The sequence below is a fragment of the Halichoeres trimaculatus genome, unplaced genomic scaffold, assembly GCF_033239565.1.
Source record: "Halichoeres trimaculatus isolate MK-OKI-2021-1 unplaced genomic scaffold, fHalTri1.1 fHalTri1_scaffold_19, whole genome shotgun sequence".
Classification (NCBI taxonomy): Eukaryota; Metazoa; Chordata; class Actinopteri; order Labriformes; family Labridae; genus Halichoeres; species Halichoeres trimaculatus.
In genome coordinates, this window is record NW_027437197.1 from 9,221,957 (window position 1) to 9,237,257 (window position 15,301).

Sequence of the window (15,301 nt, forward strand, 5' to 3'; positions counted from 1 at the left end):
TACACCAGCAGCAGCAGCCTGAACCGTTGATACGAGGCAGGATGGATCCATGCTTTCATGTTGTTGACGCCAAATTCTGACCCTACCATCTGAATGTGGAGCAGAAATCCAGACTCATCAAACCAGGCAACGTTTTTCCAATCTTCTATTGTCCAGTTTTGGTGTTGCTGTGTGAATTGTAGCCTCAGTTTCCTGTTCTTAGCCGACAGGAGTGGCACCTTGTGTGGTCTTCTGCTGCTGTAGCCCATCTGCCTCAAGGTTGGACGTGTTGTGTGTTCAGAGATGCTCTTCTGCAGACCTCGGTTGTAACCAGTGGTTATTTGAGTTACTGTTGCCTTTTGTCAGCTCCAACCGGTCTGGCCATTCTCCTCTGACCTCTGCCATCAACAAGGCATTTTGACCCACAGAACTGCTGCTCACTGGATGTTTTCTCTTTTTGGGACCATTCTCTGTAAACCCTAGAAAAGGTTGTGCATGAAAGTCCCAGTAGATCAGCAGTTTCTGAAATACTCAGACCAGCCAGTCTGGCACCAACAACCATGCCAATTTCAAAGTCACTTAAATCACCTTTCTTCCCCATTCTGATGCTCGGTTTGAACTGCAGCAGACTGTCTTGACCATGTCTACATGTCTAAATGCATTGAGTTGCTGCCATGTGATTGGCTGATTAGAACTTTGTGTTAACGAGCAGTTAGACAGGTGTGCCTTATAAAGTGGCTGTCTATCTTTACATTGTCTTTAAGGTTTATTCTCTTTGAGGTTGCAAAGAGTTGTCACTGTAGTGTGCAACTCAGACAGGTTACCACTAAGCAAAGAAAGAAGACACATACTCAAAATTACATTTAAAGTACCAAGAGAAGAAAACAAACATTGTTGGGTTTAAAAGTGAAATAAAAGTTAATCTCAAAGCTATTCAACAAAAGAGGCTGTTTGGGTCTAAATTATGATCCTGCAGATTAATACTGCTCATAATACAGTGCAGAGATGATGCATTCCCACCATTTAAATTGCAGTTTTTTATGCAAACGAGAGCCAGAGACAAAATGAGAATAATCAACTGCAGCTAGTGCCAACACAATACATTATGCATGATTTAATATGTGGGCTTTTCGCAGTTTTATATATCAGTAACATCAAATCCATTTCCTAACACCAATGAGCTGGTATCAAAGAGTTCACAGCAGGTTCAGGCATCAGACAGCTTTTCTTCCCCCCCACACACCAGACTCAGATCTAAGCTCCTCCGAGTCATAAGTGTCAGTGCCACCTGTCCTCAACAGAACTTTATGTGCATCACACACTCACATCACACCCCAAGACTTATACCATGTTGGCTTCAGATAAGGGAACTGGAGGCTGTAGGTCAGGCTGCCATTGGATGTAGAAGCGAGGAGCAGGGGGGTTGAGATAGGACCACAGGTGCAGTGAGATAAACATTGCTCAGGATAGTAACAGGATGAGAAAGCTTGCTTTTACCACTTTGCTTTCACCTGTTTGTCTTTTTAAATAAGAAAAGATAACTAGAATTTGCCAAAGAGCTGCCTTGGGCCGATTGCCTGGTTTCCCCAGTGGCATGAGCAGTGCATATACACAACAGAAAAATTTGAATTTACGGTAGCTTTTCCAACCTGTATCATTTGGGATCTTGGTTTCTGGTGAAAGCATCTGATTCTGACTTAGTTAGGTGTTGTTTTCTTTCATAAATTGTTTGACATCAAATTGGAAATCAGGATTACAAAGTTTGTTTCAGCTCTTAGATTAATAAAACTCTGATAAGGAGCTTTGGAGGTCAGAGCACTGAGTCATTTTCAGTCAATTTATGGACTAATTCCTGTTGAACGATGAGCTGTAAATCCAGCAAATGCACACTGTGGGGTTTTTTGGATGTAAGGGACAGATTTAGGGTGGAGTAAAACAGGGAGATATTTTTTCTGCCTGTTGGAGTCTGGCTAATAAAACTTCATTCAATAAGGCATTAATTTCAGCAGCAGCAAATGTTTAGAATTCAGATGTAAGCTATAAAACAATTTAAATGCCAGTTGTCATAAAATGTAGGTTTCTCAGTGGGTTAGTCTTCTGGTTACGCGCAGCACAGTTAAGTCGTTCGTGTGCGTGTGTGTGATTGTGTGTGTGTACGTCAGCGGCGGATAAGAGAGGTGAAGCATCGCAGGAGGTGTCAGGCTCACCATGCAGGGCTGCCAGCTGCTCCACTGCACCTCAGACCCGGAGAACCTCCGCCGCTCATGTTCCTGCTCAGAGGCTCATTAAGCGGACCATGCTACTCCTCAGCGTCTCCACACTGCTCCTCTTCTTCTCCAGCTCAGGTATGGGGACACAGCTTTCATTTCCGCACACTGCACGGGATTTCAACGTTTTATTTTGGGCTAAACTTCCAAACCAGCGTATCTGTTTTTGGAGAAGTAGCGCGATGGCGCTGTGTGTAAGACGCAGCGCGCAAAGCTTGGAGCATTCGTGGCAATTAATGATTTTCCTACTTTAGAGTTAAGAAAAGTGTTGGTTTCTGCTCGCCTGTGCAGTGATAATGGATGAATTGAATTGAATTTGGATTTTCATTTGACTCTCAGTGGGTCTCTTTCAAAACCCAGAGAGGTGGTTTTGGCAGTGCGCTCCAGTGCGCCTTAATTGAACCACGTAGGTTTTCATAACGACTGTTGATCCACAACATAGATCGCAGTCTGAAATGTAAAATGTTCACCTGAATCTGAAAAAAAAAAAAAAAACAGCCTGCAGTGATCGGTGACACTGGAGAGGAGCGTTTTTTGTTCTTTAACATTTACTGCCAGGTGACTCATTTATCTGTCCCGGGCATCTGTCAGTGCACAATCAATAATGCAATAGAAAAAAAGTATTGTGGTGTTGATAATTGTGTAAATGAAGTGAGGATGGACTTCAGTGGCATTTAAATATTTCCCATAACTTCCTCTGTAAACTCAGGTGATGCGTTTATTGGCTGCTGTTTTGTACATTTCTGTTCTTTTTAATTCTGATAAAATGTAGAATACACCTAAGTGATGCTTCTGTCAGGAAGGGCTCATCCTGAGTTATTGAAATGACTGCAGATGTATCATGAATTCATGTTGCTGGTGTGATGAGTTCACTCTAAATGGATCTTTAGCACATGGATGAATATTTGTTGTCAGGTTTTCAGTAACTGTGTGTATGTTGTTTGAATTATTGCATGTCAAAGCCAGTTCTACAAAATTGTTATTCAGATGAAAGTTTCTCTGTGTTTCTAGAGAAGTTGATCACACAAAGATTTATCTCTGAGTTCTATGAAATTTGATCATCAACAAATATTTGATTCTCACTGACTTACGACCAGTGCCTGAAAATCTGGAAAGACTAGCAATGGTTTACTAGACCTTGAAAATTTGATATGAGGAAAAGACATAAGCCTGCACTGGATCCATCCACTGCTCTGTCCTCACTGTGGTACAAACAGCTCTGCAGTGTCAGCTTGTGGAGGACTTTGCTTTGCAGAATGAGTGCACAAAGAGATTGACAGACACAATTCCTCTCAGCTTTACGTAAAGGTGTAAGTTACCCATATTGTTTTATCCTAGTCAGTTGGCTTGATTGACTAAAACGGTAAATGGGCTGTGGTTACAAAACCCCTGCTATAGTCCTCAGTCTACTCAGAGTATTTTTACATTTCAAGTTGAATTTACCTATTCACAGCATATTCATATAATGATAGCAGAGACTGGTAGCCATCAGTGTTAACCAATCCTAATTCAACACGGTAGACCACTGGGGGCATATGGAGTGCACGATTGATTGAGCACCTAACCTTCAGATAGGGGGGGCAACAGACTCTACACTGCAAAAAACTGAAATCTTACTAAATGTTTTCGTCTTATTTCAGTAAAAAAAAAAAAAAAAAAAAAATCTTTTTAGAGTTAATATGAGCCACATTCACTTGACCAGTCCAGAAAAGTGTCTTATTTTAAGTTATTTAAAGAGAAATGCACTTGTCAAGACTAGTCTTATTCAAGTACACTTTTCTTAACCCAGTGGCAATTTTTTTACTCATTACAAGCAATTCAGACCTCATTTTTGTCTTTAAATAACTTGAAATAAGACACTTTTCTGGATTGATCAAGTGAATGTGGCTCATATTCAGTCTAAAAAGACATTTTTACTGAAAATAAGACAAAAACACTTGGTAAGATTCCTTTTTTTTTTGCAGTGAGTCAGAGCCCCCTAAACCACTTTTTTAACCATCCATTTTTCACCTTTTATTTGCATAATTGCATAATTTGCATTGTGGTAAAAATATATATATATATTTTCAAACCTTGCTTTAAAGGATTGTCTCTGAACAGCAATCTTATAAAGACATGTTCAAATTTTCCTCATAAATCCTCTTCAATCATTCATCAGTCATGCTATATTTAAGTATGATTTGCACTCCTTTCCCAAAGCATCACAAATGCCTATCACCTTTCTTTATCCATTAAATGACTGCTGACAAGCTTCAAATGTAAATGCTAAGTCGATTGCACTGATGTGTGAAACAGCTCTCTAGTCGCCTCAACCAATCACAGGCTTCGCACATCTGTTATTTATCACACACTTTCACTCACACAGGATGCTACCCATCCTTAGTTTAACATTCACACTTAGGACTTTCCTTTTTGGTATCATTATTTTAAATATTGCGCCAACAACGTCAAGGCTTGGACCAAGGATGAGTCAGAAGTGGAGAAGTCTGACAAATTTGATATCCAGAGAGTTTCCAGCCTGGTTGCACGAATATTTAAGTATGCATGCTGTTACCAAGCAACATTTAATAAAGGTTTGATTGAAAACCTGAATAGTTAAAATGCTGCTTGAGTCACAATAAAACAATAGGGGCTATGTTCTTGCAGATTGAGCCGTGGGGTAGCTTTGAGTAGTTTAAAGTTAGGATAATGGAAAAGGCATTTTCACTTTTAATAAAGAAGTTGAACAGCAGAGGTGAAATTTCAACTATCAAAGACCGACATGATGAAATGTTGCAACAACATTCTGCTGAAATAAACCAGCAAGTTTTGCTAAATAATTGAAGAAGTCTGTCACATTGATTTGAAATGGTCAAAAGTAAAAATATTCACCAAAGTGAATCTGAGACTCACTGAGGGATGAAACTTTCTCTGTGATTAATATGTAAATGGAAAATCGGCAATGGTCAGGGTGCTTTAGACTGATAAAAATGGTGGATGTTAAATATCTGTGTGTGCATTTGTGTGTGTGTGTGTGTGTGTGTGTTTGTGTGTTGCAGGGCTGGCTCTGCAGATTCAGTGTTACCAGTGTGAGGAGATGACACACGACTGCTCCACGCCGGAGTTCATCGTGAACTGCACTGTGAACGTGCAGGATATGTGCCAGAAGGAGGTTCTGGTGAAGGATGATGGTGAGTCACATTTTTGGAGTCCACCTGTCATGCTTTTTAGTTTTTCTTTTTTAACTATCAGGTAATCAGAGAAAATTACCAAAGCAGAACAGATGGACAGTAAGTACAGGGTCTACTTTACGAGAAGGATGAGACATCAGGATCCATCAAAAAGCCTAGACAGCTATGTTTTCTAAATTAATGATAATAGTGTTGTTTTCCCTAACAAAAAGCTACTCTGAAATGAGCAGAGCATTTGTTTTACTGACTTGTCTGGAGTAAACCACAAAGAGCACAAAGAGGAAGCTCTGTTGCCTTTCAGCCAGCAGCCAGACTCTCTGCTGTGATCTGATCTGAGGTCAGCTGTGAAAGACCCTTCACTGCTAGATAACTATCATTAGAGGATGGGGGTCTGGGTCAGTGTTTGGATCAAAGTCACAGAAACAAACTTTTCTATTTCCAATGTGGAACAGGAAAAAGAAAGTTTGTCATTACATTTTAACGATGCATGATGTGTTTGGGTAATGATTCATAATTAAACTTCAGTATATAGGTGAATAACCCTGATGCAACTAATGAGCTGAGTTATTAGCAATGTTTTTCAGCTCAAGTTTTCAGATCTGTTCAATCAAACTGCTTCAGTTCTGCACCCCTGACACTGCTCCAAAAATGTGAATTCACCTTTAAGTAGTTGTTATTCGCCCTTTTTGTAATGCGGCCTCTTTGGTAATGAATAACACATCCCTGCTATGTTTACAGGCCTATTTGCTGCGGGTTGTTAGAACCCAGACAATAAAGGTCACATTTACACCTCAGGTCTACTTCGTTTTCACACCCAGCAAAAATTGAGGGTCATTTTTACCCCTGTCTTTACTGCTGATGAGAAAAAGCAATAAGCGGCTGTCTTTGAAAATGCAGTTCCAGATCTAGAGGGCAGGCACACAGCTCTATAGAGTCGACAGCTCTTTAATAAGAAAATTTTCGCTTGAATGCTCATGTACATCCCAGCCTTTATCTCTGAGTGTTATCATTATTGCCGCTCTGCAAGAAAAGGAGGGCTTGGAAACTCAACTGACCGCGCCTTATCGCTATTTGAAATGCAATAGATGTATTCAAAATTGCATTGCCACCTAAGTGTATGTGCTAAAGTGACAAGAATAAAGATCAGGCTAAGACTAAGTATTTTAACTCTGTGTTTGCCTCTAAACTTGTGACTTTCCATGCACCACTGCAATGTAGATAGAGGACAAAGAAGCGCATACATACGTCTTCTTTTGGGCTATTTTTATTTGGCACCTGAACATTCTCTGTATTTGGAGGGTGTTTCCATCAATCTTCATCACCATTGCAACAATGATCCCAGCTCAGAAAGAGGCTGCCTGCCAAAACCTCAAGTTATCATTCAAGAGTGAAATCCAGCAAGACTATGTTCAGCGATGACCATTTTTCTTCAGCGTTAGACAAGAGTGGCCCTCTCCCAGAGCCCATCTCCTGTAACCATCATCATGGTTCTCCTCTGATTGTATCTTGAAAAATGACAAGGAGTGCACTTTTACCTTATGGAGGATGGTTTTACTCCCACTGCCTGTGAAGGAGTGTGAAGGTCACATTTCTGCACATCAACTTTCATTTCACCGTCCTGTGAATTTAATTCAGTGAAGGGGAAAAAGTGCAGTGATGATGGAGGAGAAACTCGCCACAGTTAGGATTTTTTAGAGTCAATTTCTGTGCATGAGCGACTCAATGAAATATCACTCCATGATAGACTGAAGAGTTTTCTGTAAGTATTTTATGTCATGAAAAAGTTGAGGAAATGGGAAATTGCTGTCATTTCAGCACTTTGATTGACTGAAAGTTAACGGAGAGCTAGTCAAAAACTCTCCCTGAGAACATTACCTTAAACTAGACTTGCCAACTCTCATACCCTCGAATTAGACTTTGGTTTCTTCTGAATCTCCCTTCATCAAATTAAGTAAAGACAGGTTTCAGACAGTCAAAGATCGAAACAGCAGACAGATGCACTGTCAGTCTGTGTAATGGCAAATAGGCCTCCTGCTGCTCTGCACAGTCCAGCAGACCACAGAGAAGAAAGCTGCACTCATGTCCGGGATTTCACGGCTTATCTAAATTAGCTTTTGTAATTTACAAAAGTTAATTTACTGTATCAGGTCAAAGGAAATGAGAATGTGGCATGTCACAGTGATGAACATTCATTTGGATGAATAGATGAACTGTGCATTACTGCAGAGGTTTGTTTTTGTGATTTGGATAGCTCTGTGAAAAGGAAAGTGTAAATAGACCTAAGAGTCAAGACTTAAGATGTTTCCCAAACAAATGTTTACTCAATATTTGAGTCAGTAATGCTGCGCTGAAAGCTACACCAACTACTAGAGAAAGTTTAAAGTCAAACCAAGCAACAACCTCTGGTCTAAGAATATGAGACAATGCAGAGGTGCTAAAATCTGCTGTTTCTCTAGTGTGCGCTCTAGTCGCTCTATACGTCACCTGTCTGGATTGGTCGGGGAGTTTATTTTTTTTTTCAACTTGGCAGTTTTGAGGATAATAAGATCGGCGATAGCTGATTTGCTTTATTTTCCGCTTCAGAAACTGATGAGTGACGTTGGGGAGACTATGACTATGATGACTATATTATACAGTCTATGAGTCAAACCCTAAATTTAGCTATAGCTGTTCATGAGTGTACTGCACTGAATGGTACATGGTCAGCATGGGAGTATTTATCTGTAACACATGCTTCTTCATGGATTGGCTGTAAAGGCTGACCGCCAAACAATCTAATAATAATAATAATACAGCAATCTCTCATACCATAAGATTTACCTTGTTTTCTGCTTTTACAAAGCGCAAACATCTTGAGTTTTGTCACTACATCTGAAAAGCATTTTCAAGCTGTCTTTAGTATTAACCTCTTACTGCCTGAATTAATAAAAAAATATATAATAGATTATTTTATGTGTTTTTGCAGTCTTACAGATGTTAAATTGAGTGGAGATTGTAAATTTGAGTATAATACACACAATAGTTACATTGTTAGTTATATACTAAGTTATATAAATAGGCATGAGAAGTTCATCTCCTGACCAATATATTGTGACATAACGGATCTAATAGGATCTTTGATATGTGTAGAATATAAATCAATAGGTAATGAGATACAAAGGTTATTCAGCTGCATCATGATCTGACAGGGTACATCACAAATTTGCGACAACAGGCATCAAGGGGTTAAAGCTGCCATAAGCTGAGGTCGTTCACTGTGTTATGTTAAAAGATGGTTCCAATATGTGTCCACTTTAGTTAATTTTCCATGCGGAGTTTTTAAGCAGACTGTGGTCAAGCTGACGTCTCTTAATGAGCAAGAAAATCAAAAAGTGACCACAGCTGACACTTTCTTAGACTAATTTTAATGACCATGTATAACTGTTATTGCAGGGTGGCGGTCTAACAAGCTGAAGAAACAGCTTTTTATAGTATTTGCCCCAGCAAACACTTCAATTATATATTTTATAGGAAAAAAAAGTCAGGAAAAAATTTTCATAGCATGATAAATCTTTCTGCAAAACACAGGACAAGATCAGCACATAACATAAAACATCAAGAGCAGCTGATCAGGTCAAGATCAGCTCTTGCGTGCCCCTGTTCACTGCATGACAAACAAACAGTGATGGCGCTGAAATTTGTGTGACTTAAATCAGTCATGCAACCCAGAAATCAAATGGCCTCAGGTCTGCAGTGTATGCCAGCTCAAGAAGCCCATTTTCATGTCAGCAAAATGATTATCCAACAGTGGCCTTTACTGGCCTCCACATCAGTATTCAGTGCTATACCCACCCTTAAATCAGTTTAAGCATTCATTAAATTTATGCTGTTATCAGTAAAATACCTGTGAAGAATGTTATTATCCTTCAAGATCATTTATTTGGACGACATCTTTATGTTGGCTCATATAACTACGGCCATTTATTTCCACTGCTTAGTCAGGTTTGATTTAGACTGATAATAAACCTCACAGATAAGACTGATACAAGTCTAACATAGTAAATAATACACCTCATCAATCAAGTCGATTTTCTACCCAAGTTTAGGACAGTCTGGCAATGTTACTTTTAAAAGCTTTATAAAAAAAGAAATGCATGTCTCAAAAAGCTATTTCGCACTCACTAATAGGAACCAATGGGTTGTGTTGGCAGGATTCTTTGAGTCTGACAAACTCACATCAAGCAGCAGTGATTGTCTGATTTATTTGGTAAAAATGTCTTTTAGACCAGAAAGTTCTCCTGACGTTTTGACACATCACACCGCCAACTCTTCCCTGAATAGTTCACCATGCCAATTCTCATTTGACCAAAGTGTCAGTGCTCAGACCTTTATAGGATACTTTTCCCTTTACTGAGATAAATTAGCTGGATTTGGACTGAGGTGCTGAATCTTTCAGTATCCACTCGAGATCAAAATTAAATACCAACAACTTCCCAGAGACTCATGTTACATCTTTCATCTTGTTATTAGAGTTTCTGTTGTTTCACTGCTGTGTTTGGTACATTTGATTGATTTTTATTTGTACATAACTTTACACAGAAGGACTTTGAAGAAGAGCCCCTATGGATCTATGAATGACTCTTTTTCACTCGTCTATATACTCAGACCTCACAGTAATAAACAGAGTTATTGTGCCTTTGTTTCAGAGCACAATGGAGGTTCCTCTCCTGGTTTGTTCTCAACAAATTAAAGGACTGAAGTGTTTCTTGAGCTCCTTTATTGTGTTAGTATTGCTTTCAAAGTGTGCCTATGTCCTCCACATGAACCTGCTGTGAAAGCTGTAATAGAAATATCTACTTTTACAGGATTATTATAATTCTTGTATTCACTAGACACAGAAGTTCCAGTAGGAAGGTTTAAACCTAAAACACAAAACAGAGTTAGTAGTTTCTGATAATCTTTTTTTCTTGATGTCTTAATCTTGTGAATAAGATATCACAAAAACACATAGAGACACAGAGAGATTGGATTTTAGGGGTTGGCCACAACTAAAGACTCTGATTATAAAACCATTTCAGTCAATCATTTTGTTTTGTTTTATTTTGTTTTGATTGTTTCTTGTTTTATTTTTACATTTTTCTTTTTGTTTTTTTGTTTTGTTTTGTTTTGATTGTTTCTTGTTTTATTTTCAAATTTTTATATTTTGTCTTTTTTTTTGTTTTTGTTAAAGAATAAGAGGTTATTTTCGCAGTGACTTAGTAAAATCTTGGAAAAGTAATGCCCTATCCTCTAATGACCCCAGTCCCATGGTTGGGAGTTGAATTATAAACAAATGAGAAGAGGGAAGATTTCTGGACTTGACCAATAATTCATCCTGACCTTTTTTCCCTTTTTCTTTTCTTTTTTTTCATTATATTTATTGGAACTTTTCAGCCATCTTTGACTTTGTCAGTAACACTTTACTAGCTTTTCATACAATTAGGAATGACAAATTTAATGGATGTAGGAGTTAATGCTTTACCCCCTGGGATAGTGCAGGGACTATACTACCTTGGCCAGAGTGTTTTTGACGTAATTCTGTCATCCTGCAAAGTACAACAGATATATAGTGAAAAATGCAAAATGGCTGAGTTTTTGCCCAAGTCAAAAAAAATTTGGAAGCTGACTTGGAGCTGGAAAGTTGTGCTTTCTGTCAATCACACTGTTCCATCTCTCTATACTCCTTAAAAAAAATCAATTTCATGTTTGTGTTTTTCTTCTTCTACACTGCCAAAACTTACTTACCACGTGCAAAAATCATTTTCCAGATGTTAAAAATTTAAGTTTATGTACTTGTGGAAAAAGGAGTTCAAGCATCCAGACACAGGGCATTTTCAGACCTTTCAGCCTCAGAAGTTAAAACAAAAATTCACAAAATTCCCCTCACAGCTCCACCCATGCTCAAGAATAGCTAATTCAGTTGGATGCAAAAATACTTTGTGGGTGTTAAAAGCTTCCACACAGATATCGTCAGGAGATTTCATCAGCACCATGAACAAACAGGGTAATTAAATGTTTAAGTTGCCAAAACCATTGATGAGAACAGACTGCAAGGAGTTGCAGTGAAGGAATGTTGATCTAAAGATTTCTCTAATCCTTTTAATTATTTTATTTTCCTTTAAGTTTCCAGACAGATGGTTCAATCTGAAAGTTATTGACCTCAATCTGCTGCAGAGTCTCTGCTCTATTTCTTCCTTCCCAGTGTTTGTTTTTAGAAATCCCAACTTTTAGCTGAGATGAGTTTTGAAAAGAGAGAGCAAAGATTCTTCGACAGCATGATTCTGAGTTTATATTAAATCAAAGCTGCTCTGGGTAAATGTGGGCGTAAGTTATTCAGGGTCAATGTCTGTGAAATGAGATGGAGGTAAAATCTTAATACCACATGAAATTCACACATATTAAAGCAAGTTCCATAATCCTTGGTCACACTGTAAACCCAGATAAGTTGAGTTTACTTGAAAAATGCTTGTCAACCGGTTACCTTAAAAAAAAACTAAGTATTGAAATAAGTTAATTTAACTCAACATCTCAAGTAGTTATAATTATTATGGAAAATCATTCTTCTGAACATCTTTAATCAGATAAACCTGATTCTTATTTGTTCTCATAACCACAATGTTCCCTCCTCACTCGTGGTTAAAAACGCCGTCAGAACAAAAATCAGCTCTAACTTCATAACTTTGGTAACCGTGAATGAGGAGGGAAGGCAGTAGATATGAGACCCTGCTGTACATTGAAATATTGTTCTTTAGGGGGCTCGGGTTGTCTGAGCCCCACGGCACTGACTGGTGGTCTGTGCTCCACGGCACAGGGTTTTGTACCTACTGACTTTTGCTTTGTGCACCCATTGTTTAATATATTTAAAAAATGAAACTTTGGCTGGACTACAATGTTGTTTTGGCAAATTTTTAAATTAAGTGTAAAAAGATATATTTATTTTTGACACAGTCAACCCAGCATGAACAGCTGATTGTTGTCGTAAGGGGCACAGACAGCTGGTCCATGCTGTGATGCACAGACAAACAGTCTGTGTCATGTGGAGCACAGAGAACCTGTGCCACTGCTGCACGTCTAGAAGTACAGCAGGGTCTCATATTAACTGCGCCCCCTCCTCACTCACGGTTACAAAACGCAGTCACAAACTAATGATTTTGAGTTGTGCTTACTTAAACAGACATTTGGGTAAATCGAACTGACTAACAAATTTTAAGTTTTCATAGCTTAATCCAATGGAGTAATTAGAACTTTGGGGTTTCCAGTGCAATCAAACGTGTGATTTTTGATTTATTTATTTGTGCTTGTTGCTTTGAGGCAAGAAAAATAGATTTTAAAGAAAACTGTTGTAGTTCAACATTTAAAGCATGCAAACTCATCTGGATTAAAGCAGGGTGATGCTTCTAGGGCAAAGATGCAGCTGTAAACTGTCCACAAAGCAGGCAGCCAGGTTTTAAGTTCACTGTCACATCCTCTGTAAAGTCAGAGTTAAATAAAGTTGAAGTTTAAACAAGGTTTCAAGGTGAGAGTATTGATGAGTGTTAAGAAGTTGAAGAGGAGAGAAGCTCTGCTGTAGGTGTCCGTGCTAATAAATGGTCCATTTGATTGCTAAGTAATTGTTAAAGGCGAGAAAAGCCATCAAATCTGTTTTCTCTACCTGCGACACTTTAACCTCTACTTCACCTCATTTTCCACTGACTGCCCGCATTATTGGCTGATGATCTCTCTCATTACTCCTCATGATAAAAACCAGGAGATAATACAGTGTTCACCTCGTGATTGTTTTTACTTTGGGTGATTTCACACATTTGTCCCGAAGGTTTTTCTTTGAGTCATCGTCATGATGCTATCGGCTAATTTACCAGTAAACTCTGGATAAAAATGACACACATCCTCAGAAGTGTCTGCCACCCGTCTACAGTCACAAGGCTAAAACTGGAGATATAAATTCAGTGTGAGTCAGGTTTTAATCTCCAAGCTTTGTCGGGAGACGGGACATTTCCCTCCAGATCTCTGCAACATTTCACACCATGTTTCCTCTGGATTACTCAGCACCTTCTGGGACCTTCTCTGATATTTGCAGTCTGAGGACATGGAAGGATGCACAATTTAAATGAACATGCACTACTGTGGGTGTTTCTGTGCTGGTATCCGTTGCACACCGTCGGGTGCAGAGAGGAGTCATGCACTACAAGGGTTATTGAAAGTTCATGAACTCATATCTAAATTCCTTTGAAGTAAAATGTCAGCCAAATGTTAAGGCCTCTTGCCACTAATCCTGCAAACAACCCCGACATGTTCCAACAAGCTTTATGTACAGGAAACCCACAGGGTCAAACAAGTACTGACTTTAATCATCTTTAAATAAAGCTTCAAAGTAAAGAATTTTATTTACAGAGTAAAAGTTTCAGGTTGATGTTTTGGTATTTTAATGAAATCATCTCATAACTGTCTGTTTCCTTCCATATTTTTGAAGTACAGTAACATCTTTAAACCCTCCAGGGGTCTGAAGGGTGAAGCGGTCACATCTGAGGGTCTTCCCTGAATTCACTTGATGAAAACCTCATTGTGTGACGTGCGTTGGAGCTGCCTGCTGGAGATAAGTCAACTATTGTGAGATGGTTTCTTTTCAGAGGAGCTCTGAGCGTCACTCTAAATAGACTTTCTCAGTGTTTGGGGATTTTTCTTTCACTGAACCGCACAAAACCATCATATTTATTTTTGCACGGACTGACCATGAATAGGGCAGAGCTGGCTGGTGTCACGGGGAAAAAGTTCAATCACAGAGGTTTTTATTCACAAAAACTAAGCCTTGAGGTTAGTTGAGGGAAGAATTGAAAGTGTCTAAAGGGGATTTAAAGTTTTGCTTTTTTAAATCATGAAGACCCATTTGTAGAATCAAAAACAGTGATGAGTCTCTACTGTTCGGGTTGAGGCTTAGACTTATTCAACAAAGATGCATGTATTTAAATATTCTGCAATCTGACTGCCACCACTGTTAGAAACACAAAAAACAAAGGGCAATGCAGACTCTTTAGTTGAAGTTTTTGTCAAACCACAGTCCGTCCAACTGACTGGTAAAGATCAGAGGTCTTATCCAAAGTTATTCCATGTGTATAAAGATGACAGAGATATCAGAGATTTCAATTCTAACACATCCCTTTGTGTCTTTATTTCTTTTTTTAAGGAATACACTACCGTAAATCCTGTGCCTCTTCAGGAGCCTGTCTCATCGCTTCTTCTGGTTACCAGCAGTTCTGCACAGGCAAGCTCAACTCAGTGTGCATCACCTGCTGTAACACACCGCTGTGCAACGGACCCCGACAAAAGAAACGACCACAACCATCCGCAGCTTTCACCTTGGGCACACCACACGTGTGGCTGCATGTGTTTCTCATCCTACTCTCCTTCATTCTCTGCTGACAGGCCTTAAAAGACTGGATAACATGTGAAAAAGGAGTTTTCTTGTCTCGTCTGTGGAGTAAAAGTGACAAGGAAATGTTTCAAATGAGAAACTAGACTGCATCTTCCTCAAGGCCTGTGGAAACTGTGTACAGTATCTGTTCTCCTGACTGCCGGGGTCCTGTTGCACCTTGCCTCTAAAGGTTAAAAAATGTACACACCAGAGAGGACTGAAAGCTTCGCACATCTCATATCTCAAACAAGACTGCTGTGAGATTCAGTAGCAGCTGAGAAAGGTGATGTGGAGGACAGTGTCATGGATGAAACAGCTTCTGGCTATTTTTTGGGGTAGCAGGTGGCTCAGTCTCATCTGTCTTTGTTTACTCACGCCACAAGGACGGAGAAGATGTTTTTCAGGAAAGACTGAACCTCATCATCATTTTGAAACTGTCTCCAAAAACAAATAACTGT

General features: G+C 39.1%; 1 protein-coding gene across 1 annotated transcript; it reads left to right on the forward strand.

Annotated features, from left to right (window-relative positions):
- Positions 1-1,898: 1,898 nt before the first annotated feature.
- On the forward strand, positions 1,899-15,001 carry LOC141807927 (ly6/PLAUR domain-containing protein 1). Its single transcript, XM_074694123.1, has 3 exons — positions 1,899-2,324; positions 5,285-5,416; positions 14,616-15,001. The coding sequence occupies exons 1-3, from the start codon at positions 2,276-2,278 to the stop codon at positions 14,849-14,851; spliced, it is 417 nt and encodes a 138-aa protein (XP_074550224.1). The 5' UTR covers positions 1,899-2,275; the 3' UTR covers positions 14,852-15,001.
- Positions 15,002-15,301: the final 300 nt, after the last annotated feature.

What these genes read in the sequence shown, in the direction of transcription:
- LOC141807927 (XM_074694123.1), top strand. Translation starts at nt 2,276, where the DNA reads ATGCTACTCCTCAGCGTCTCCACACTGCTCCTCTTCTTCTCCAGCTCA. An exon ending in CCTCTTCTTCTCCAGCTCAG is followed by an intron (nt 2,325 to 5,284) that starts GTATGGGGACAC and finishes TGTGTGTTGCAG; the next exon opens with GGCTGGCTCTGCAGATTCAG. An exon ending in GGTTCTGGTGAAGGATGATG is followed by an intron (nt 5,417 to 14,615) that starts GTGAGTCACATT and finishes TCTTTTTTTAAG; the next exon opens with GAATACACTACCGTAAATCC.